The sequence below is a fragment of the Biomphalaria glabrata genome, chromosome 2 (assembly GCF_947242115.1).
Source record: "Biomphalaria glabrata chromosome 2, xgBioGlab47.1, whole genome shotgun sequence".
In the NCBI taxonomy this organism is placed as follows: domain Eukaryota; kingdom Metazoa; phylum Mollusca; class Gastropoda; family Planorbidae; genus Biomphalaria; species Biomphalaria glabrata.
The window spans coordinates 8726735-8752405 of NC_074712.1; the positions used below are offsets into that span (position 1 = coordinate 8726735).

At 36.6% G+C, this 25671-nt stretch overlaps 1 protein-coding gene and 1 non-coding gene across 4 annotated transcripts in view; one reads left to right on the top strand and one right to left on the bottom strand.

Moving 5' to 3' along the window:
* LOC106056939 (protein TBATA-like) overlaps positions 1-24785 on the bottom strand; it is a 27965-nt gene extending 3180 nt beyond the window's left edge. Inside the window, exons 1-6 of one of the 3 annotated variants that reach the window (XM_056018979.1) lie at positions 24578-24785; positions 15075-15311; positions 13457-13563; positions 12601-12745; positions 5309-5583; positions 545-626 (exon numbers count right to left, since the gene is read on the bottom strand). In XM_056018979.1, coding sequence (XP_055874954.1) covers positions 545-626; positions 5309-5583; positions 12601-12745; positions 13457-13563; positions 15075-15282 — 817 coding nt within the window. In that variant the 5' untranslated portion in view covers positions 15283-15311; positions 24578-24785. The remainder of the gene's footprint in view (positions 1-544; positions 627-5308; positions 5584-12600; positions 12746-13456; positions 13564-15074; positions 15312-24577) is intronic. The other 2 variants (XM_056018978.1, XM_056018980.1) reach the window with 2 other exon arrangements.
* Trnay-gua (transfer RNA tyrosine (anticodon GUA)) lies at positions 22177-22265 on the top strand. The gene is given in 2 exon segments: positions 22177-22213; positions 22230-22265. It is a non-coding gene; the product is annotated as a tRNA-Tyr (tRNA).
* Positions 24786-25671: the final 886 nt, after the last annotated feature.

The following is a 25671-nucleotide window of genomic DNA, read 5'->3' on the forward strand; positions in this document are numbered from 1 at the left end:
GGCGCGATTGCTGAGTGGTAAAAAACTTGGCTTCCAAACCGAAGTCCCGGGTTTGAATCCTGATGAAGCCAGGGATTTTTAATTTCGGGATCTTTGGGCGCTTCTGAGTCCGCCCAGCTCTAATGGGTAAATGACATTAGTTGTGGTAAAGTAAAGTCCGTTGGTCGTTGTGCTGGCCACATGCCACCCTTGTTAACCGTAGGCCACAGACCACAAGGTCTAAAAGGGATCTTTACTTTTTTTTAGTCATTTGATAAGTTCCAGAAAGTTGGAAACTAGCGATTTAGTTTAGCTCTTTCTTGTATAAATTAAACAAATTGTACTGGCTCTACTAACAAACCTCCCTTGTCTTTACAATTACACAAAAATACATTTGCTAAAGATTCAAAATCAAAGGCATAAGATATACTTAGTTTGCGCCAAGCCCTGTGAGTTATTGACCATGTTGTTCTATGTTAGTGATGAGCCGATACCAAGCATTTTGTTAAAACCTACAAACTTTATTTGCTCGATGACGTTTACCGAATGATAGAGGAAAACTTACCTCTGGGTCCAGCTGAGCAGAGCCAAGCCTGCACAGCGTTAAGGTCATCTGTCTGAAGAATTTGACACAACATAACCATGACCTGAAAAAAAAAAAAGGTTTCATTCAGTAAGAAATGCCTCCGTTATGTTTTAATTGCTTGGGGGATAGCATCCACAAATTCTGGTATTTTAAGTTTTGAGCAAATACACTGTTGAGGTCATCGTTGTCAATCTCTATTCAAATTGTACAAACAAGTGTGTTTACTTTCACTCAAACATTTTTTAGATTGAAATTGTTTCAATAATTTCTCCCGATTAATTTTTTTAGGGGTTTTAAAATTTAAAGAAAAAAAAAAACACTGAGGTTCTTAGGCTTACGTCCACTATTTCGAATCATATTAAATTAGACGTAGATAGGGCTTGATGTGACCTTCATTAGACTATTAAATACTATTTAATTGTACAAAAAGATTTAGGCGAATAAATTAAATTGGAAAGAAAAGCAGTAAATAGAATAAATGAGACCAAAAAGGCAAGAACCGGCAGATGATCTGTGTCACCATGTGACTGAGATTTGGATAAAATCGAAGCATATTTGAAGATTCTTTTTGGGATGTGAATCAATTATCTTTTCTTTTTCTCTTCTTTTCTCTTTCTTGCTCTCTCTCTCTCTCTCTCTCTCTCTCTCTCTCTCTCTCTCTCTGTGTCTGTGTCTCTGTGTGTGTTCTGATATGCAATAACACAACCGTGGAAAAAGTGCCACTCCCTTTCAAGTTAGGCCTACGCTTTACAGCTTTACATTGAACACATCACGGTAAATGAATACATCACGCTGTACCACGGTAGTCCATCTACAAGTCAATCGCTTCCTTCATACAGCGCTATGCTCTACACAATTCTCATTCTATTTTATTTTAAAATTTTCATTTAGCAATTTCAATGCCAGATATGAACTTCGCATAAGTGGGCCGCACGAAAATTGACATATCACTCTTTGAGCTTCTGGCACCTTTTTATAAATATATGTAAATTTACACAATAGTCTAAGTGTGGCTTGCTTACACAAGAAATCATAGATCTATTTACTCAGCGTGGGTTGTCAAGGGAGGGCAATAATCGGGAAACTCCTTACAGTCCTGATAGGCTTTGCCAGAGGTTCTCACATTATGTAAGCCCTGCGCATACACTGTTTTTTCCACTTCAACTTCGAATGCATGTTTTTTTTTTATTCTAATAGGAAAGTGGTTAAAAAAGATATTCGATATTATTATTTGTTTGTTTGTTTGTTAGGGTTAGGGTTCAGTGGACTCTGGTAACAAACTAAACTCAAATAGACAATAAGAAAAGAAAAACAGAAGATTTAGTTGTTGTTTTTAATCTTTTACAGTTTGTTTTTTTACTTTGTTCTAATAGTCAATAGAAAGTTCTCATTGTTTCCATAAGCGGCTGGATTTTTAAGATTGGAAGAACTAAAATTATAACATTCTTAATTGCTGGAACCAATTCGAAACTATCCTATACTTTTTTTTATCCACTCCTAATTTTAACTTTTATTTTATTTTTTTTAATCTTTGTGTGTTTTCCTTCACTGGCGTAATTTGTCTACTGATGCAAAGAATAATAGGTGTCACGTATTCTCCGATTTGAGAACCGTTGGGCTAGACGCTAGCACTGCCATTGTCTCATTTCTTTACATCTAGAGACAGAAAAGAAATGGGCAGTCTATATTTTCATTCAACTGTTTAGTCAACGTAAAAAGACGAAGAATCGATTGGAAACGCTATGAACTAGAAGTATGCATTTGATAACAAATGGAAATATTGGGGGGGGGGGGGGGGGGAAACAGTACATTTGATCGAGAAGCAGTTTTTTTTTTTTTTTAAAGTGGCTGCGTAAAGTTAATCATCGACTGATGTTAACTATTACCTCTGGGAGCAGAATGTACTGGAAAGTGTGTGTCTCTCTCTCTCTAAGTTTCATTTAGCATTCTCACTTGTGACTTAAATGAAATATTCAAATTTGGTTGACCAGTTTTCTTACTCTTTGCCGTAAGAAAAATAAAATAGCGTTGATTTGGATCCCAGAACATATCCTATATCACTTTGCATCAATTGCTAGTCCGTTGTTTTGTTTTGTCAAAAGAAATGTCTAAATAGATTATTTTTTCAAGAATTCTAATACTATTAGCCTATTCTCTTATTTTGGGATTTAAGGCGCATCTAGGCAAAGCGATCTCTATCGACCTCTATCGGGATCAAATGCAGATTAAAATTACAGAAAAAAAAGGGGGGGGGGGTGGCTCGTTGAATGAAAAATGGGAGAGACAATATACAAGTGATACTAGGGGGTGGGGAGGGAAGGGAAAGGCGTAAAAATTTTTAACAAATATTTTAGAAGATCACGTTGACCTCATGTGTTCAGATATTGATTTCACAGACGCAGACCCAACGTGATTATCTTACGTCATACAGAAATGTAAAGATCACGTGCCCTAGTTTTTCTTTCCTAACGAGACTGCAAACTTGAATGTAATCAAGAGAATATCTTTCTGTCGGCTTAGAGACTTAGAGATATTCAATTAATTCTTGAACATATCCACGCCGACAAGGTTCTTTGATCCCACCTGGGCTTGAGTTGTGCGGCTCAATTTAAAGATTCTCAAATTGTGGTCCAGGAATAAAACTAGTTCGTAGATACAAATGCTTACATAGTTAGCTGTAGTCTATATATCTTTGCAGTAAAAAAAAAAAACAAGCAAAATAGAAAAAATAACTTCTTTAAAAACAAAGCTTATATAGGGAAAGAATCGCACAATTACAGGCATATTTTCTCAATACTGCAAGATGTATCTCCCTTTTTATGTAGAACAATATTATCAATTACCACTAATTGATTAACTACTTGGTTAATTTTTGGATCGATTCATGTATTTGGACAACGAATAATTGTACAAAGTTTCAACATGATCCGAGAATCGGAAATGAGAGAAATAACGTGTACACGAGTTGTACCAGACCAATAGTGAGTTGATCTTTGCTTTGTAAAAAATAATAGTAATAAAGTTCCTAAGAAACCTGGCCATTCATGGGTTACTTTGCTAACAGTTACACGGATCATATTATGGCCAGCAAAACGGCTAACCGCCTGAACGTTGTCCAGCTGAGAGAATGCCCATTTCGAGTGAAAACAAATTTCTATAGAGCTACAATATATACTCACTGGATCTGATTAGCTTCTCGAGCACTTTGTCCCTACAGTAAATTATAGTTTTTTAAAAAGTCCATATCTATTGTATTATATGTCCCTCTAGGGTAGGGTATTAATAGTTCTCTAGTGCTGGATCATGACACAGGATCAAGTAGATACAGGAACCGTTCTTGTTGTTTTTTTTCTCCTTTTTTTTTCGTTTTGTATAGCTGGTTTTAGACTTCATTGCAGTATTACTCAAACTGGATTAGTCAACTGCTTAAGCTTGTATCTATTAGGTCACCTTTTCCGCCTTTGTATACAAAACGAGATTACAAAGTGAGTTTGTGTTTCACACAAACTCAGATGCGGCTCCCAAAAGGTCCATCCATGTGTCATCTGTTTGGTAAGCCATACTGGTTAAAATAAAGCAGGTTTCAATATTTTCGACACGAATATTTAGATAGAGTATGGAGTATAAAATATCAACAACCTCCATCCAAGATAGAATGGTGCGAAGCGAAAGTGTTGCCAACGTGGTTATTATGTTTGGCCGGCTGACGTTGTTCTAATTTATCAGTGTTATGTTGTTAATGTTCAGGGCCGGCCTTAGGCCACTGCAACCTATGCGGCCGCAGTGGGCCCCGCACTGTCATAGGTCCCGCGCTAATTGTAGGTTTAAATTATTAAATTAAAACATTATAACTCATACTTTTCGTGGACCTTCTGGAAATCTCCAGAAATTGTAATATATACGAAAAAGTCCTGGAAATCTGAAATTATTAAAATCTCCTGAAAACTCATAAAAATCTCCTGAAAAATAGACAAAGTTGTCATTTTGGGGTGCCAATCCTACGCGCGATTAAAAAAAACGACATTGACAGCTTTCATTTAATAAAAATGTAGTGCAAAGACGAATGTATTTTCCAATTTTAACATTATGCTTATCCCTACCCAGACTGTGCCCCGCGCAATCATTTTCGCATAGACTGTTAGGGTTTTAAACCAGTCTCCTAATGTTATTGTTGAACTACACCGCACTAGTGGCATCCTTGTAGGTGTTCTGGATTACTTTTATTATGCTTTTATTTAAGTTGTACTTTTCTTTTGTAGCCCAGAGTGCCCCTTGCTAACTTCTGTCGAAAGCTTTCTTGAAATCAATAAAGACATGGAAAAGATTTCTCTTGGTGTTGGAGGTATTTCTCACAGAGTATTCTGAGGTTTAGGATTGTGTGTGTGAGAGAGAGAGGGAGAGAGAGAGAAAGAGAGAGAGAGAGAAAGAGAGAGAGAGAGAGCTGTTACTTAAGCTCTTTATTCTCAAAGTGCCTTTTATCAGAAAGTAGCAGACAACATTTGGCGGAGACCAATCGTTTTAGACGGCCTGAACACTGACCTGCAACGTCACACCCTGTGGACAGTTTAGACCCAAAGCTTGTTGTAAAGTCACAGGCGTGTACAACGTGGCGACGAGCTATTGGTCTAAACGGCCCACAGGTTGTGACGTTGGAGGTCAGTGTTGAAGCCTTCTATAACGAATATATTTTATGGTCATCGTCAATTTTGTTTAATGATTTGTTTTAATAGAAAGTCCACTTACTATATTCTCAAGGTCAGGGTCTGCAGATATATGCTGCAAACTTCCGGTCACAAACTGCTGATTGCCACGCCCTCTTCTTGACGCACCCCTGGACATGGCGCGAGACGGTGGTGGGATAAGCCGTCCAGTTTCCGGGGAGTACATAGTTGACCGCGGTCGCTTATCTTCCTCTGCCCTTTGGTCAGCGGACAGTTCTTTCTGTAGAGCCTCATTGTCTTGAAGTAAACTCTTTGTAAATGCCGCCAGTTCGTCTCTCCAAGCTTCTGTTACTGGAACTAGAGCAAAATATTTTTTTTTATTTCAAAAAAGCTTTTATGATGGGAAAGAATTGTGAAATTGTTGTCATACTCTCCTTACTGCACAGTTTATATCCCTTTTTATATAAAACAACATTAATTGGTTAGTTAGTTAGTCACCACTAATAAATCAACTAATTGGGTTTTTTTTACAATTGTTCATGTGTTTTCTTCAAAAATGATTAATTGTGCAAAGTTTCAGTTTGATCCGAGAATGGGAAGTGGGAGAATTAACGTGTTAAAAATTTGTACCAGCCAGACAGATAGAGTTAATATAAGCTTTGTAACAAAATGTAAGAATAACTGCGATATACGAGTGACTCAAAACACAAGAAGCTCAGAGATTCAACATCAACATTATCAGAAGCAAGGGTGGATAGCTCTCTTTATACGTTGCCATAGACCCACATCTTATTACTACTTCAAAACAAATTGTGAAGATTGTTAGCAGGTCCAGATTTACCGTATTGCAAGACTCAACGGATTTTTTACCACACATTAAAAAATATATATTTAGAAGATGTTTAACAAAATATAAGAACAACTGCTGAGCAAAAAAAAAAATATGGAGGAATTCGGTTACACGAACTGTCACGGCACTCCTACGACGAAAGTCAAGAGACAGATGAGATGCATGTTAAATATAAGAAAATAAAGGAAATGATGTTTAGATCAGAAGTACTTTATTTCTTTGTTCACAAATATGACGTGCTTTTAAATTTATTACAAGTATTAAGCGCATTTATATTGAAGCTTAAAGAGGGTCTCAGGTTTCACAAACAATCCCCTGACAATGACCCGTACTTGCTATTTCCGGCACTGGTATACTAACGTTTACCTTATTTTTAAAAAATGTATAATTTTGAGTGTATCTTGTAAACATGATTACATAACAATGACATTGAAGGAAGAAAAAAACCTAAATTAACGGAGAAGAGAAATGATAGGAATAAGACAGAAATTAAACTTTGCCCTTAGACATAAATTATTTTTTTTCTGTAAAGAAAGCTCTGAAGCTCGTAATCTGACTCTGGATGACTGTGTTTAAAGTAATGGCAGAATTTGATATTCTTGCTTAAAACTTTGTCAATCTATCTGATTTGCTGACCAATGGGCGGATCCGTCCGGCCGTTTGAGTTTGTGTTGTAACCTTGTTTTTTTTTCCGGCGGATGGTGTGTGTGTGTGGGCAGGGAGTTTAATAACATTTCCCGCTTTCAAGGCTAATGATTCACGATGGCCAACTTTAGTCCCCTTAACAAATAAAATGTACAATATACAATCAGAAGGACCCACGATTGACATAAATCTCGAGTTTCCTCTCTCACACTGGTCTGCACAATTAAATAATACTTAAGTGTATAAACTGTAGACAGAACAATAAACACTCCTTATAGTGAAATGACAGACAATAAACACTCCCTGGTGGGCGCAATGATACAATACCTCACAACACAAGAGAATGCTTAATGCTTTGTTGTTTTTTTTCTGAGTGTTTTCGAGTCTTAAACCTTAATTTAAAACAAAAAAAAAATGTGTCTAACTAAATGCATGGAGTTTATTATCGTAATGATAACATTACCAACATTTTGATGAGTAGAACACGTCAAAGAGATTCATGACTAAATCAGAATATTAACCAACTTTGTGTGTCCATTTCACAAGCGGGTGAAGATAAACCGCTTGGTTCAGAACCGAAGGGTGTTAAGTTTGAATCCCGGTGATTTTAAGTTTCGTGAATTTCAGGACGACCCTGAGTCCATCCCAACTCTAATGGGTACTTAGCATATGGTGGGGAGTTTGGCGTTCTGGTGTCCATATGACACCATTAACCGTCGGTCCTAGAAACAGATGAGGTTTACATCATCCACGGGCACGTTGCCCTGCCTCATCGTGGCGCCCGCGTGGAAACGGCCATTAGAGGAAGTGACTAGGCTAAATGGGTAGCAACACAAGACTCCCGTGGGGATGCCCACGGGTAGACGAGAGTCCACCCATTGTACGGGCGGGGTTGGAAAAAAGTCCCCACGAACACGTCCTACATCCATGCGCTGTTCCTCAAAGGGACCGTTACATCAATGGCGGTTCCCGCACAGCTAGCTTGGTACAACGAAGGAAAATGGCGGAGGCTCCCGGTGCCCTCGGCCTTCGGTCATGTGCAGCCAAGCATGCGTCGGGGCCAAAGGCATTGGAAACAGCAATGCTTTACATAGGCATTGACTCGGGTCTCTCTCAAACAGAACTGTGTTCTCACAGGTTTTTTTTTTCTACTGTTTGGCGTCCAAACAGGTTTTTTTTCAAAATTAGAGCTCGAAGAGCCTTCGGCTCAGCTCTTGGACATCAACAAGGTTTACATCATCTGACCCGGACTGACCCCATAGATCGCAAGGTCTGAAAAAGAGAATTACATTTTAAGTTGGTTTAGTAAATTCTAAAAAAAATATTTTTTATATCATTTGCAAAGTTTTATACACCATCCATTGTTAAAGAATATTCTTTCATTTAATGCATAACCTGCCCTTGTGGAGCATCACCAGAGAATGCAGACCATGTCCTTCAAAGCTGCATACTATATCAAGAGGCCAGACCAAGACTCTGGCCCCAAAACCCTCCTATAGAACAAAGGTTATAAGGAGAACTGCCTGATTTGGAGAACCCTGCGCGGTTCATCTCAGATATAAGATTACTGATCTGAACTCTCCGCCATGTAAAATGAGAAAGAAGAAGAAGAAATTGAATGCACAAGATGTTTTCCCATTTACTGTGCAAGATATCTGCTCATTAGATATGTTCGCCCACTTATTACAAATGGTGTTCACTCGTTCAACGCTTAGGGTGCTGGAATCAAATGTCTTATTTCAATAGTATATTTGTTTTTGTTTATACTTTTTGTTTAAGCGGAGGCTTAGTATTAATCAGTTGCTAGATTTATCAATATGTATCAAGCATTCTTAGCCCTAGATTCACGCAACTGCAGTCATTATGGAGATTGCTGCAGGGAACGCTTATGACGTAGAGTCCAATTGACAGGATCTCTGTATGGTTCATTGGTCACAGTCACACAGCTGTTTATTGTCTCCCAGTATATACAGTGTGTGGGTTGAAGAAGGGCCGCCACATTAGAAATGACTGCGGAGTAGCTCAGGCCGTCGATCGCAGAATTCTTTTAATATTTTACTAATGCCAGCTTTAAGGTGAAAAAGTATTTGCATTATTTCATCTAGCTAAAGATTTCAATTAAAGAAGTCTTTGTGGGGGAAAAACTGGCAATATCAATGAATCCAAAAGCTTTAAAAAGTAGACTGAAAACACCACAAACATTTGTTTATAAACCAATTAACAGTTTTATATAATGATTAAGTTAGCCAACTTCTATCTTTTTCACATTGGTTCCCTGTGTCAGAGCAATTATATGCATATATTAATTGATTTTCTGTAGCTGTTACATGCATACATAATTACATATATTGATTTTCTAGAAAAATTGTTTTTTTTACTGCTGGGAGGCAGGATTTGTAAACATTGTAACAATATTGAGGCCAAATATGCATTTTACTTTCTTCTGCCTGCTGACATTAATATATTTATTGTGTAGGCTACCCTTGTTTGAATCCATTTGCTTGTATGTCGTTTTTCTTTTCCATTGAAGTTGCACTGCGTGTCGTGCCTGGTACCACTTCCTCAAGTTGCAATTGTTTACGCATAACCATACAATTACTTATATTTTTTTTTAATGCCCCGTAACAGCAAGACAATATCTTGGCTTAACTACACTGACCTGACATGCTAGAATAAACCTGTGCAGAACTAGCTTGTGCGCCCCCTGGGTGGAACAAATATTGTCACTTATATCAGTGTTTAATTTGTTCTAGCCAATGGCGTTTACTTTCTATGAGCATAACAGGTAGTTTATCACGCAGTGCCGCATTTCAGTAAGTGGAGGCAAGATGCCCCCACCCCAACCTACTTCAAGCATCACGCACTTAATAACATTAATAAATCTAAACTCTTGTTTAATTTTGAAGAGAGGAATAGAGTGAAAGTAAATTGAATATCTTTCCCCTTAGTTCTTATATTTAAGATGCACATTTAGTTAAAAACTTTTTTTAAAATGTGAGAGCTCACTTAAAGTATGAGGCCCTAGACAGACGCAAAGTCTTGGATAATCGTAAATTCGGTCATTCATGAATGCGTGACATATTCTCTGATCTTCATCATCACTATCGTAACCATTTATTACAAAGCTTATATCAACTCACTTTGTCTCTCTGTCTGCTAAAAAGTTTGTACACGTTATTTCTCCCACACCCATTCTCGGATCAAGCTGAAACTTCGCACAATTATTCATTGTCATAGACAAGACATCAATCAATAAAAAAAAGTAACCAATAAGACAATTAATTTCTGGAAATTCATTATTTTGTTTAATAGCAACTAGGGAAACTAACATTTCGGTTTTCACTGATATGGCTAAATTTGTTGGGTTTAGTCCTCTTATATAATTGTAAACGCTATTTCTCCCTCACGCATTCTCCGATCAAGTTGATACTTTAAACAATTATTTATTGTACCTAATAAAACATGAATAAATAAACAAAAATATTCAATTAGTCAATTAATAATTGGTAATTAATTATTTTGTTTGATATCGAATAAGAAAAAAAAGTGTACATTATTGAGTTCTTCCACTTTAGATATGTTTTTTTAAAGTATTTGTTTATATTTTCCTTTTTTCCCAGTCATTCTTGTCGGCTTCTTTCAGTCGTAGAAAGAGTATAGTTCATCTCACCCACTCATTCTACCGAAAATCTTTAATCATGCGCCCCACTACCAAACAAGAAGCAATTTTTCATTACGACCAAGACACAATTTTTTTTTCTTTTGCCATGAACTATTGGTAAAATGAGCTGATTAACAACACACACACACACACACACACAAACACACATAAGCACATGCAATCACGGTAAACTAAAGACTGAGTGTTAAGCAAGAATGTCTAAGAGATTGCCAACTCTGATTGGACACGAAGAGCGTGACATGTGACATGTAAGCGACAATTGTTGCACTGGTGCCAGGCTAAAGAACTGTCCGGCAATCAATGGAGATATCCATGTCATAACACGGAATAGAGTTGACAGACGGGAAGGTCAAACTAGATGGTAATCAGTCAAAGCAAAGTCAAGCAAAAAGAAATACAAAGTCATGTTGACAAAACGTGTCGTTAACAACGAAAATAACACAACACAAATAAATCAGTTCGTTGCTATTACTTTAATTCGTAGACCTTTCAGACCTATAAATAATTTCTTCCGATATTGTGATGGGGAAAAGGCTTCTGATTTGTATACCAATTATACTGAAGAAAAATAGAATCATCATCATCATCATCATCATCAAACTCCATTTGAGTGAGGGCTTGAGAGGCTCAAATCCTCTCTTGCAAAAGCCCTGGACAGAAACCCTGCTGTATTGCGTAGTGCATACATGTCACCATACAGGTCGAGAATTTTTGGTTTCCCAGACCTATCGAGACGGAGATCAGCAAGTCTGGGGCAGTCAAACAGAATATGAGGTACGGTTTCCTCTTCTTTCCCGCAGCGGGGCACCTTGAATCGAAATTTGGCCATAGCCGTGAGAAATATGAGCCAACTGGACAGTGGACTGTCCTGCACTGTGCTATAATAGCTTGCTCAGGCCTGGACAGCCTTCACCACGAGGAAGTGCGGTCAGGGCGCCTCATGCGCTCCCAGACTCCGCCGCGAGCTTTTTGGGACTTGTCCCCCACTCAAACCACTTTTCCATTTCTGTTTTTTTAATTATAGCCAGAGCATGGTGGAAACTTACAGCCTGTTCGGTGGGTGAAATTTGCCCTCCTTGGTGGGTTAAGATAAGGGTTAGTGTTGCCAGTCACACCTGATTGTCAACACAAAGTATGAAGGGGACTAATTCAACTTAAACCATCACATCAGTCAAGTACACTTTCTTTCTTCTGTTCAATACAAAACAAAACAATTAATTACAAAAAGTTAATTAACTAATAGGTTAATTTTGTAAAAATCGGTTCTTGTTTTGTGAGGTACAAGAAAAAATTGTGCAAAATTTTAACTTGATCTGCGACTGGGTGTGGGAGAAATAACTTGACAAACTTTTTACCAGACAAACAATTTATCTTACTATTTTCATCTGAGTTGGCAAAACTATATAGAGATGTGGGGCTATATAAAACAGAGGAATAAAGCTTTGCTAGTAGCTACAAGTCACCAATATTAAATTATATAATAAAGTAAGGCTTTCGTTTCAATGTCGGATTAAACTTGTGCATCTCGTAAGTCGGGAATGAAGGCTTCATAAGTAACATTAAGATCAAGATTTGTAAGGACTTACAGTATTATTAATAACATATTACTACTTTAACCCAGCATGTATATGAGAGTCAGACCTACATAGGTCTCGCCAGCCACATGAGAAGGCACAAAAACCCCAGTGCATAGCTTTCAGCTCCCTGGATAACAAAAGTGGTCATCATCGAACAACGATGGACGAACGAGAGTAGTCTTACCAGGGTAATTTGAGTCAGTCTTTCCTAGTTTTAAATCTACCATGGTAATCCTAGAGTCACACTTATCCAGTCCTACCAGGGTAATCTAAAAGTCAGTCTTACCGAGTAATACCCTGGTAATCTAAGAGTCAGTCTTACCTAGTCCTAACAGAGTCTAATCTAAGAGTCAGTCTTACCTAGTCCTAACAGAGAAATCTGAGTCAGTCTTACCTAATCCTACCAGAGTAATCTGAGTCAGTCTTACCTAATTCTACCAGAGTAATCTGAGTCAGTCTTACCTAGTCCTACGAGAGTAATCTGAGTCAGTCTTACCTAGTCCTACCAGAGTAATCTAAGAGTCAGTCTTACCTAATCCTACCAGAGTAATCTAAGAGTCAGTCTTACCGAGTAATACTCAGGTAATTTAAGAGTAGTAGTCCTCCCCTTAGAGACTTACCGAGTCCTACCCGGGGAATAGCCTTCTCTCGGAATGGGTAACTGTTGAGTCCAGTGAAATACTGCATACCAGTGATAGTGTTGATAGGGAGGAGCTGACTGTTGATGTTGATAGCGTTCACTGGTATCCGACCCCTCCATGTCTGCTGATTTCAATACATAGGCTCATTACAATCAACTAAAACATACTGGCGAAAGTAGGCTACATATTATTAACTGTAAAGGTAGGACTACATAGTAAACATGCTTAAAAAGACAATAAACACAGACCTACAAATATAAGTTACCCTTAGCTAGTCAAAAGGTTTATAAATATGCCACCGTAAATTCCTGTGAGCCTGTGTATTTTTTTTTAGTTGAAGACTAGATCACGTTATTAAAGCTATAACTTTTTAAAAGAATTGTTTTTATACACAAATAAAGGCAAAACAAATCAACGCCAGCATTCAAGATTTATATATCGAAATGTATATGTGTATCAGACTTATTGCCTAAGAATGCAAGAAGACAAGTCTAGAAAGTTTTTTTTTTTAAATATTATTAAAAAAATAATAAAACTTCTTGCCAAAACAAACTTATCAAGTGTCAGTCTACACTTTTGTTTTGTTTTTTCCCGTCTGCAGCAAGTGTCACAGACTGGCGACGTCTGATTTATTGATGTAGACAGAACCATCCATAGTGTCACACAAATGGGTTTGTTCTTTCCAATGTAGGCTATTTATAACGTATTCTATTAAGTTATGTCTTCTTAAGTGCAATCTTATGAGTTACACTCGATCAAAACATTTAGAAGACGACTTTTCTTAAAAGAGTTTAAAGTCGTAAACTGCCCGTTCGTGTAGATTACTGTAGATTACCTTCAGTTTTGTGTTGTCGTAATTACTTGGCGGGAACTGCAGGGAATATCTCGGATTGGCAAAATACCCGTCATCGTTGACTGTACAGATAGGTACATCCAAGAGTCCTAGAAGACAACAAAGTTTAACTTTAGGAGAGCCAAAACACAGCTAAAAATAGCATTGAAACATTCAGATATAAACCTAAGAATTCCTTTCACTTATTTACTTATAATTCTATGATGACAGTTGGAAAAGGTTAGCCATTGGTTGTGAATGATGCAACATAGGTGGCATTGTCGTCATTTGGTCTGATTCACCCGTGGAGGCAAGAAATTGTTCTGGTTGTCAAAGGCTATTTGAGACGCGTGCCATTGGAAGCATATTATCTATAGTAGAGTGCTTATATCCATTACCACTTTCGGCTATGACAGCCTTTGAGCATTATACTGTAGGTATAAATCATTCTCTTCTTCTAGGATATATTACATTAATATATTGGACATGTATGCCCCTACACAGAATAACACGCGATCGATTTCCTTAAGATATATTGAATGGTGATCTAATAAAGGACAGGAGAGCTGCATGTGGTAGACCCCTCAAGATACACTGAGTTTTGTAAATGTGACACGAGGCTCTTAAAGATTGACCCCAAAAGTTGGGAGAAAAATTTAAAAAAAAATGCTTTAAAAAAACAACAACTTATATTTAGTGAAATCGTATCAATTAGTTTGGATTTAGACTAACAATCTGTGTGATTGGAAACATTTTTACCAATTGTTTTTGTTTAGCGCAATTTCATGCTTTTAGCATTCTCAATAAGCTCTGATCCTATCACTTGTCTGGACCAGTTAGGAAAATGAGTGGAAGAAAGAAGGGTAACTGTGTGAAGGTTAGCGTAATCGCTTTTTAAATGCATTTTATAAAAAGAAGTTGTACTATTCTAATTCGAACTCGAGGTCTCAAGCCTCCTCAATCAAGTTAATGCACTAACCACTGTGCCAGCGAAGTGTTTATTAAATTAGAAGGTTTTATACTTATCTATTGTTTGTTTCAAACTTTTAAGCGACGAATTAATTCTCTACACAAAAGTATAAAGGCGACTAATTCAACTTATACCACCACATCTGTCAAGTACAATTTATATCCCTTGTTCGATACCAAACAAAATAATTAATTACCAATTGTTAATTAACAAAATTGGCTATTTTTTAAATTGATTCTTGTTTTGTCAGGTACAAGAAATAATTGTGCAATATTTCAACATGATCCGAGATTGGGTGTGGGCGAAATAACGTGTACCAACCGTTTCACAAGACAGGCAGAGCGAGTTGATATAAGCTTTGTAAAAAGCACAGGATAGGCAAAAAGAAGGTTCCTGGATAGCACAGAATGAACACACCAGAAGTAGAGAAAAGTTTGAAACGCGTCAGAGTCTGGTGGTTACAAATGTCTAAATGATTGGATATTTGGACACGAATCGGTAATCAAAGTAGGCCTAATCTGCTCTGTTATTTTTTGTTAGAGATCCCCTTTACATTGGAGGCTATTGGTAATTTCCAGAAGCAAAGAAGTTATTAAAATTATTGGAAACAAAGTACTGACTCTAGCAAACAAACATGGTGGCCATGCTTACCTTTAAAATGGCGGACTCTGGATGGGTGGGGATTGTGTCTGGTGAAGAAGGAATTGTGACTCATCTGTCCGAATCTGTAGCCACCTTGCGTCTGTGGCCGTAGGTCATCTTTCTTGTAAGTGTCCACTGAGACTGGAGGGCCGTGAGCCAGATGATCTCTTACGAGGAGGTCACCGTCGCTTGGCCTGAACACTTCGGACAGGGCCATCCTCCTGGTTACCTGGTCATCAGATAGATCTTGGATTTGAATATTGCGTAATCTCAGTTACTTGAATTCAAGAAATATTTACACAATAAGATTTATCTTTACCCGTTTAAAATTACTAACTGTATGAGAACTCAAAAGTATTGAAACATTTAGAATTGTGTACTTGTTTAAATTACTAAATGTATGAGAATGCCTAACTAATATTGTCCTCGCTGTCTGCTGTAAATTTGCTACATTGGTAACAGCGGCCATGTAAAAACTCTTAATGTAGATTGTAGAGTAATATATTTTAACATAAAGGAGTCAACCAGTGATTATAATAACAGAACAAATATAAAAGTTTAGGAAAATTAACCTAAAAATGAAAAACAAGCAAAATAAAAAAAAAATTAATAACAAAAAAAAAATAAAAAAAATAAGCTTATCTAAACGAGAATAGCTCCGCCATTAAAACTATATCTATCAATAATATACAAGTTAATTCCCTTATTCGATATCAAACAAAATAATTAATTACCAATAATTAATTGACCAATTGGGTATCTTTTTCATTGATTCATGTTTTGTTAGGTACAATGAATAATTTTTGAAGTATCAACTTGAGAATGCGTGAGGGAGAAATAGCGTTAACAATTATTTAAAAGGACTAAACCCAACAAATTTAGTCATATCTGTGAATACTGAAGAATTAATTTCCATTCTTGGTATCAAACAAAATAATTAATTACCAGTAATTAATTGACTAATTGGTTACTTTTTTTTAGTGATTCATGTCTTGTCTATGCCAATGAATAATTGTGCGAAGTTTCAACTTGATCCGAGAATGGGTGTGGGAGAAATAACGTGTACACACTTTTTACCAAACAGACTTACAGATAGACAGACAGAGAGACAGTGTAAGTTGATATAAGCTTTGTTATAAAAGAATGTTCTTCTCGGTAACTTGGAAGAAAAGTATCCTCGCAAATTTCACGTTTCGTCATGAGATGCCTACAGTTCTTTAAATCCTTCCTCTAGCCCAGAGGTTCTGAAGCAAACGTTCTTAGTCTTAAATCTATTTCCTATACTTTGTGGGTAATTTGAACAACATCGACCACTACACACAATACTCTACAATACCGCCTCTAGTAGTCATAGACAAACAAGCATGGGCGCCCCCAGGGGGGGTGCAAGGTCGTGCACGTGCACCCCCCCACCCTGGATTCTGAGTAGCCGAAATCTAGCTAATTTTTGAACCTTCAAATCCATTAACCTCTTCTAAGTAGCAACTGTAGTGCCTACACTGAGGTACAGTTATCTTATCTTATATAATACAGACGTTACTTTAAAAAATAAAGAAGATGTAAGGATAAGTTATTGTATTAGATTAATAATAATAATAATCTTAATTATCGTGAAGGAAATGCTCTTACAATTTGTGCATAACACCGAACAAAACTAAAAACTAGCCCCGAGGCTTATCAGGAATCGACACAGACCATGTACGTGCACCCTCCCTCCTTGAATTCCGAAACGCACTTGTTCTTTTCTTTAATAATCTGAGAAACTAGAAAGTAATAGGTACGTTAAAGCTACGACCATAGTCATAGGTCGCAACTTGCACACACCCCTCCCCCCTTGCAAAAAATCCTGAGGGCGCTCATGCAAACAAGTTTAGCTAATGAATTATCATTGTAGCAAAGCCAGATACTTCCTTCAACCACGCGCGCGCGCGCACACACACACACACACACACACACAGACCCATAGAAACACATGTTGGTAGTCCATGATTCCCTTGTGACACACTTCATTAAAACACTGGCCTAGAATCAAGTCGATCACGGTAAACCAGTCAAGTGTAAATTTTAACGCAGTCAAACGCGACCATGTAGGTACTTACTGTCAATAATGTGTTTAGCGGCTCTATCTTTTTCTTTAATATAGACCATAAAACTCTTACACACAAGAGTTAAAGTTGCTAGATATCTAGTTGTTAAAAAAAGAACAACATGTTTTGAACACACGAAATAGAAAAAAACAAAAAAATCAAACAGTGAAATCCGTTGTTCTCAAACTGTTTCTAAATTTTAAAAAAATGTTTGCATCCCTCTTACCAGAGCCGGACTTACCATGTGGGTTATCGGACAAATGTTCAATACAATATGCTACGTTAATCCACGCATGCATGTGTTCAGTTTTCGGCGCATTATTATGCGTTACAGTTACTCAAAGCTCTATTTATAGTAATGACGGGGCAAACTTTCTATTTCAATTTTAGTTTTCGTTTTAACTTAGTTAGTCAGTACTGCACTTGGAGAGGTCACTGACACATTGCTACATAGACAAGGCTACAAACATCGTTTCAACTTAGTTACTCAGTACTGCACTTGAAGAGGTCACTGACACATTGCTGCATAGACAAGGCTACAAACATCGTTTCAACTTAGTTACTCAGTACTGCACTTGGAGAGGTCACTGACACATTGCTGCATAGACAAGGCTACAAACATCGTTTCAACTTAGTTACTCAGTACTGCACTTGGAGAGGTCACTGACACATTGCTGCATAGACAAGGCTACAAACATCGTTTCAACTTAGTTACTCAGTACTGCACTTGGAGAGGTCACTGACACATTGCTGCATAGACAAGGCTACAAACATCGTTTCAACTTAGTTACTCAGTACTGCACTTGGAGAGGTCACTGACACATTGCTGCATAGACAAGGCTACAAACATCGTTTCAACTTAGTTACTCAGTACTGCACTTGGAGAGGTCACTGACACATTGCTGCATAGACAAGGCTACAAACATCGTTTCAACTTAGTTACTCAGTACTGCACTTGGAGAGGTCACTGACACATTGCTGCATAGACAAGGCTACAAACATTGTTTCAACTTAGTTACTCAGTACTGCACTTGGAGAGGTCACTGACACATTGCTGCATAGACAAGGCTACAAACATCGTTTCAACTTAGTTACTCAGTACTGCACTTGGAGAGGTCACTGACACATTGCTGCATAGACAAGGCTACAAACAGTTCTTATTCTTCTTATTTTTTTATACATTAAAGACATCATATCAACAAACAAAAAAGGAGATAACATCCTACGCATTTCATGTGTTAATCTAGTCCTGCATGTTGATCAGTAGCTTTATTAAAATAAAAAAAAAACGATATCTTTCTATTAGATTAGGATTCAATCAAAGGATTTTCAAAAAAAATTCGTTAGCAATTACTTTCACTTCTGATTTCTCTAACAGCAGAAGTGAAATAGTTTCTACAAATGCGTTTGTTATTGGAGATTTTCATTATTGAACTAATCAATCTCATGGACGCTAAATTGAAAAGAAAGAAAATTTAAAAAAATACTTTAAAAAAAAAAAAACATCAATTAGTTTAGATCAGTCATGTAATTAAATTTGTAATAGATTTAGACTAACAATAAAAAAAGCATTTATACAAATAAAAAGGGAGCTCAACCTGAATTCGAACTCATGGTTCAAGTCTTCTTATTCTTCTCAAGCCAACACGATAACCTCTCTGCTAGTGGAGAGCCTATGGTTATGGCAGATTTTAATGTTATCTATTTATTCTAAAGTCTCGTCCTATTTTTCATATTGTGTTTACTGAGACTCAGGCGACGACATCTAAAGGGGACTAATTCAGCTTATACCACCACTTCAAATCCAGTACAAATCCTTTCCCTTGTTTAATTAAGATACCAAACAAAATAATTAATTATGATTTAATTAACAAATTTGTAAACTTTTAATTGATTCTTGTGTTGTCAGGTAAAAGAAATAAATTGGGCAAAAGTTCAGCTTGATCCGAGATTGGGTGTGGGAAAAATAACATACAAACTTTTTAACAGACAGACTGAGTGAGTTGATAAAAGCTTTGTAATCATCTTTCTATTTATAGTTATTCCGCCATGTATGAATATTTCCATATATGTTATTTTATATCTTATCTTATAAATTACAGACATTACTTCAAATGAAAAGATGATATCAATCAGTGACCTAAAATTAGCCAAGTCGTTGGTTTTCCTGTCGGATTCAGGCAACCCATTCTATGCTCTCATAGCACCAAGGAAGAAGAAACATTTTGTAATGATATAGCCTATATTTTATTATAGTGTTTGTGTTAGGTATATCTATAGGTATATTTTAATATTATGACTAATATATGACACAATAGTGTCTCGAGACAGTCTATAACATATATTACACACATAGGCCCTACATGTGTACAATGTAAATATTTAGCTGTCAATATAGCTACGCATTCATGGCATAATAATAACAAAATGTTAGCCATTATTTTGTATTTATCAAATTTCTGGGTCTCTTTATTGCAAAGAAACAGATCGAATATCGATCTCTCCATTACAAGTTCATGAGGAAAAGAAATAATCGATTTTGCGTTTTCGTTAATGGCTAGCTAGGCTTAATTTTTTTCTTCTGTTCCGCTTCACTGAATGACCTGTCCATTGTTCCTCTTTAACTCTGATGGTCGTTCTTTCTTCCTGTGGGTGTTGTCTGGGCATGGCGGGAAGATGGCGGGAAATTAAGGATGTATGAAAGGAAACTCAGACGTTAGAGAAGCTTGAATACTGCAGGGGGGAAAAAAGAAACAGGGCAGGTAACTGTGCTAGCAAACAAACAACATTAGTTTGGGACAGTTCTCGGAAGTCAGGCCAATGAACAGGTTGTCAGAAAACGATTGATTGAAAGGGGAAGAGGGTTATTGATTATCAGAGTTGTTCTTTTTCATTGATTAATCAAATCATCGAGAACATATTCCTTTCCAAAATTAAGGCATCTCGAAACATTGATTGCATGCACGTTTGTTGGTCATCTTCACTGCACTTGTTAGATCTGGGTTTGCCCTAACTGTCTATGAATGACTGGCTGGTCGTTCTTTGGTCTTTCTTCTTATCTTATCTTATAACTTACAGACGTTCCTTCAAAACAAGATAATTACATCCTACGCTTATCCATCTGTTAATCTAATAGTGCATGTTAATTACATTCAAACTAAGCCATTAGTTTTCCTGGCTGTTTCAGGCAACCCGTTCTATACTTAACAGGCATGTGTTTTCTGTCCTGGTGTGTCTCTAAGTTTAGTGATTTTAACAATGGTGTTACTCAAATCAAATGTGGTTATTCATTCATTTATCTTACATATTGCAGACGTTACTTCAAAAAGAAGATAATTTCGTCCTACACATTTCATGTGTCAATCAAGTCATGCATGTTAACCATTGACTTAAACTCTGCTACATAGTTGGTTTTCCTGGCTAGTCCATTCTATTCTCTAATGGCACTAGGGATGAAGGAGGACTTGTACACATTTGTTCTAGAGTATAGAATAAGAAATGTATCTTTATTTTTGTGTATATCTGAGTAATATCTGAGTATTTCTATAAATCGATGGGTTTATAGGCCTAAATTAACATTCAAACTTTTTCTAACTACTTCAGTGAACTCGCAATTGAGTCCCTATTTACAAAGTGTATGTCAACTCACTATACCTGTCTGTCTGTCTGGTAAAAAGTTTGTATACGTTATTTCTCCAACACCCATTCTCGGATCAAGTTAAAACTTCACGCAATCATTCATTGGCATAAATAAGACATGAATCAATAAAAAAAAGTAACCAATTAGTTTTTAATTAGTTCAATTAATTACTGGAAATAAATTATTTTGTTTGATACCAACAAGGGAAACATCCTTCAGTATTCATAAATTTGGCTAACTTTATTGGGTTTAGTCCCTATAAATAACTGTTAACGCTAGTTCTCCCTCGCGCATTCTACGATCATGTTGAAACTTTAAGCAATTATTTATTGTACCTAACAATGCATGAATCAATAAGAAAAATACCCAATTAGTAAATTAATTATTTGTAATTAATTATTTGTAATTAATTATTTGGGTGATATAGAATAAGGAAAATAACTTGTACATTTTGTATAGATATAGTTTTAAGGGCCGAGTTCTTCCTCTTTCGATAAGCTTTTTTTTATAAGATCTATACATATAATTCTATTCGTGGCCCAACCATGCGGGGCACCACGAAAACGTTGTGGAAGGATAACTCTTTTATTTCTGCAAGTCGGACTAGAGTTACCCCACGTAGCGGCGACAGAGAGCGAGGCTCAGAAAAAAAGAGGGGGGGGGGGGAAGAGAGAACAAGTAATCTTTCTCTTTATACATTCTATATTTGATTACATTTATGTGTGCATTTTTTACACACGTCAAATCTGGTGTCATTAAAATAGTTATATGTTTTTTTCTGTAGCTCCGTTTTGATTTTGCCCCTTCGTATTGCCCTTCGTTTCCTAACCATGGCCACCGCTTCACATATATTTCGTGGAGTCAACAGGTCTTTCGAGAATCAATGTAGTCGAAATTCCTACATCAGGTAACTGTTTGTTTCTATCAGTCGCATATTTCTGGAAAATGTCATCGACGAAACTGTTGCTCTCGAACTTCGCAAGATGGCTGTAAGCTTTGTTTGCGAACATTGGGATAACTATGGCGAAGCCCTGTTCGTTGTTCTTCCTCACGGAAACACAGTCATACACTCTGCTCGACAATACGCTGCCTACATGAATACTTCCGACTATTCACTTCCGTGAACGTCCGCATGACCCTCTTCGAGTTGACAATCCGGGTCAACGTCTCTCCGTATCCCTGCTATTTAACGGTCCTTTCGATCATGGCCATTACGAAGCGGCGTATGCTACGCCATGGGTCGACTAGTAAATTATAATGCTAGAATAGGTATACGTAAGACTACTAACTACCCACGCACAGGTGAAGTACATGATGATGTTTCATTTCAGTTCATTGACAAATTTCTACTGTGGATTTAATTGATTACACTCCTCGACATCATCCCGTGATAGCTCAGTTGGTAGAGCGGAGGACTGTAGTCGAAATTATCTAGATATCCTTAGGTCGCTGGTTCGAATCCGGCTCGCGGGAGTTTTTTTTTTTTTTTCTTTTACATTTTTGTCTCCTAAACCATTTGTAAATCTAAATTAGTAGACCATAGCTACGTCTGCGTATTCGCATAAAGTGCTATAATCCTTCTTAATTTTCGGACTCGGAATCAAAGCATACATGTTAACAAATAAACTTTAAATAAAAATGTATTTTTTTTAAATGATCTTTTATTGTTGGAAGTCTTTTCTCATTAAATTATTTTTTTGTTGTAATGCTTCATTATTGCAAAGAGTCTTTCCAGTAAGACTTTCATTTAGAGTTTAGACTATACATTTTAAAACCGAACAGAATTATTGAAACATTGAAAAGATACGAAATACTTCCAAATCTTTCTTAAACCAGTTTTTTTTGTTTGTTTGTTTTTTTTATCGTTTATGAACTCTGTACACTTATTTTCTGTTCTGTACGTAGTGTGTTTTTGTTAACTTCACATACTAGGATATATACAATGTCATTAATCATGGGTTCACGAAGGCCCTGAACTCCTGTAACAAAAACACTATAGAATTATCGTACTTAACCTAAAAAAAGAAATGCTTTTATCTGTTCATAACGTCGATATAATAAGTTTTACTCTATCGGATTATCGTAGGATAAAGAAACACATTTGTTGTAAACTGAAGATTGTGGTGTGTTTTTTTTTCTGTCTATACGTAGACAGCAAGTGATAAATCGCTGGAGCTCTTGAGTACAAAAGTTTGTCTAATAATATGATCTCATGCTGTCACATTCTTTGTAGAGGTTTACGTAATATGACCCCGTGTTGACATACACAGAAGACGAGCATGCATAATTTGCATAGGGCAGATCAATAATTTATTAGCCACGATGTGGTGACGTATTATAAAGTAAACACAAAGGGTGGAATAATAATAAAAAAAAAAAACTCAAGCAGTCGTGTGTGTTATTTCCGAGGTGTGTGTGTGTGGGGGGGGTGCTATCTAGTGTGATAACAAGAATTAGCTTATCAATTTCCCCACCGCTTCTCTTCCCATTCAATCTATACATTCTAAGTTTTGGTATTTATGTGTTTATCATCTTCTGGCGCGGTTGTAGTTAGTTTTCATAAACAGTGGCATTTTGGCAGAGTACATTTTATGTGTGTCTGTAGCAGCTGAAAAACAGGCTCATGGCCGACAAGCAGAATTTGAGGGCGACGTGGGTTTTGTGTGTGTGTGTGTGCTGTGCTTTGTTTTTTATTTTTTAAAGCATTTCAGACCTTCCTTCAGAAAGTAAGATTATTACGTCATATCCGTTTCGCTTTACATCTTTATTATTTGACATAGCTGAGTTGGAAGAGACGGGAAGAAATGTCAAACCAGCTGGGGCAACAAAGAGACATCATAGAATACCGTTTTAAAAATTCATGTCTCCACTTGCGTACACCTAGACCATGGGACACCAGGTTATGCACCAAAATGGCTCCCCCATATCGCATTGGTTCCAGTGCTCTTTAAATCACCCTGTACAGTTTATACAGAGCAATTAAATAATGAAAGCTTAATATGCATGGCACTTAATAGCATCTGCACTGTAACTATTGGACGGATGGATAAATAGAATGAAAGACAGACAGACAGACAAACTGACAGACATAGATAGATAGATAGATAGATAGATAGATAGATAGATAGATAGATAGATAGATAGATAGATAGATAGATAGATATAGATAGATAGATAGATAGATAGATAGATAGATAGATAGATAGATAGATAGATAGATAGATAGATAGATAGATAGATAGATAGATAGAAATATACAATTCTCTCCATACAATATGAATATCCATTCAATAGGGAAATGTGACTAAATTTTTCAAGTCTTCTATTTCTTTCTTTACATTATGACATGCTTTTAGATTCATTAGATTATTATGTGTATTTATAGTGAGGCTTAAAGAGGGTAGGGGCCTTCTCAAAGATCAAGCCCAGGATCTCTATTTACTAAAAATAAAAGTCACTGTTAGGCCTAACAGTTTAATAAGAAATAAACTAATACATTATTTTTCTAGATGTATTAATATGCTCACTTGTCAACTTTTTTTTTTGGTCATGTCCTATTATGTTTATAAATTATACTACGCATGGCATTAGTTTTATAGAAAATAAAATAGGCTATATGAATTTTATTTTTTCTGCAAAGTTATCTTTGACTTTTAATGTGGTTTAAATTAAAGGGAAAACATCGTGTAGAAATCTAGTTACTGAGTCCATTTAAATGGGAAATATATTTAAGAAAAACTTCTGTCTAAAATGGTAATGATAAGAATGGCAACTAGGCTACTTACCAACTTTTTAAAAAACAATTGATCCTAGAGCGGTACTTAGCACTTCTAAAATACGAATGGATTTAAAACGGCCTTAGTGTTCACAAGAGCTCCACTCCAATATTTAATTCGCAGATTTAACTAACCAGGTGACGCGCGTTGTTAGGGACGCCACAGCGTACCGCCTCCTCGCCTAAATGTACGGAATCACGTCTGGCCTCAAAGACCCGAGTCGTTGCTATCACCTTTTAGTGACTAATGAAGCACGACGAATTGAAAGAACAATAATTCCAAACCTATCAAGTTTTTTTTTTCTATATTGGCTGATAGACACAGCAGGTTAATCGATTGCTACATACACTAGGAAATTGGGGCAATAGTTATTGTTTAAATAAAAGATAACCAGAATTCGATACCCGTATGTCACGCAATTACGCTATGAGCTGAGTTTACTGAACACGTGTAGTTTTTAATACCTAGATCTATGTGTTAATTCTACTACAGAAGAACAGCTATGTGCTTGAGCTGTATATAAGTAATATTGGTAAATCTAATCAATGAAAATAACGAAAATAAAACTGAACTATATATTGAGCTAGTTATATTTCCAACTTACTCTGTATGTAAGTTAAGTATATTGATAGGCCTACATGGGAAGGAATGGTAGATATTAGAAGTTGTGTTTTGTTGTACATGTTTAGTGTGCTCCTTCCCATTATGAAAACAGAACGTATAGCACACAACCAGGCAGTTCAATAAATTCATCTCTTCTTGAGACCTAGACGTCACGAGACATGAAGGTCCCGAGCTCAAACCCTGCCGTCCTGATGAAGAGCTTTGTCGGACATAACAATCTTCATTTCGGAAAGAACTTCAAAAACCATCAAACAAAAACAAAAGAAATTTCCTTAAAAAGTGTCAGCTTTGTCATTTCAGCGCTTCGAAAGTGGATGGATTCAAAGGCCAACCAATCCTAAGCGTTTAGAGCTCGATAACTCGTTCAGTATTGAAACCAGTCAACACGTCATCAAGAAATGATGCATTATAAACAATTTTTTTTTTAAAAAAGCACACAGCTCCATGTTGTGTTATTTCATTGTGAAATACTGTCCCGC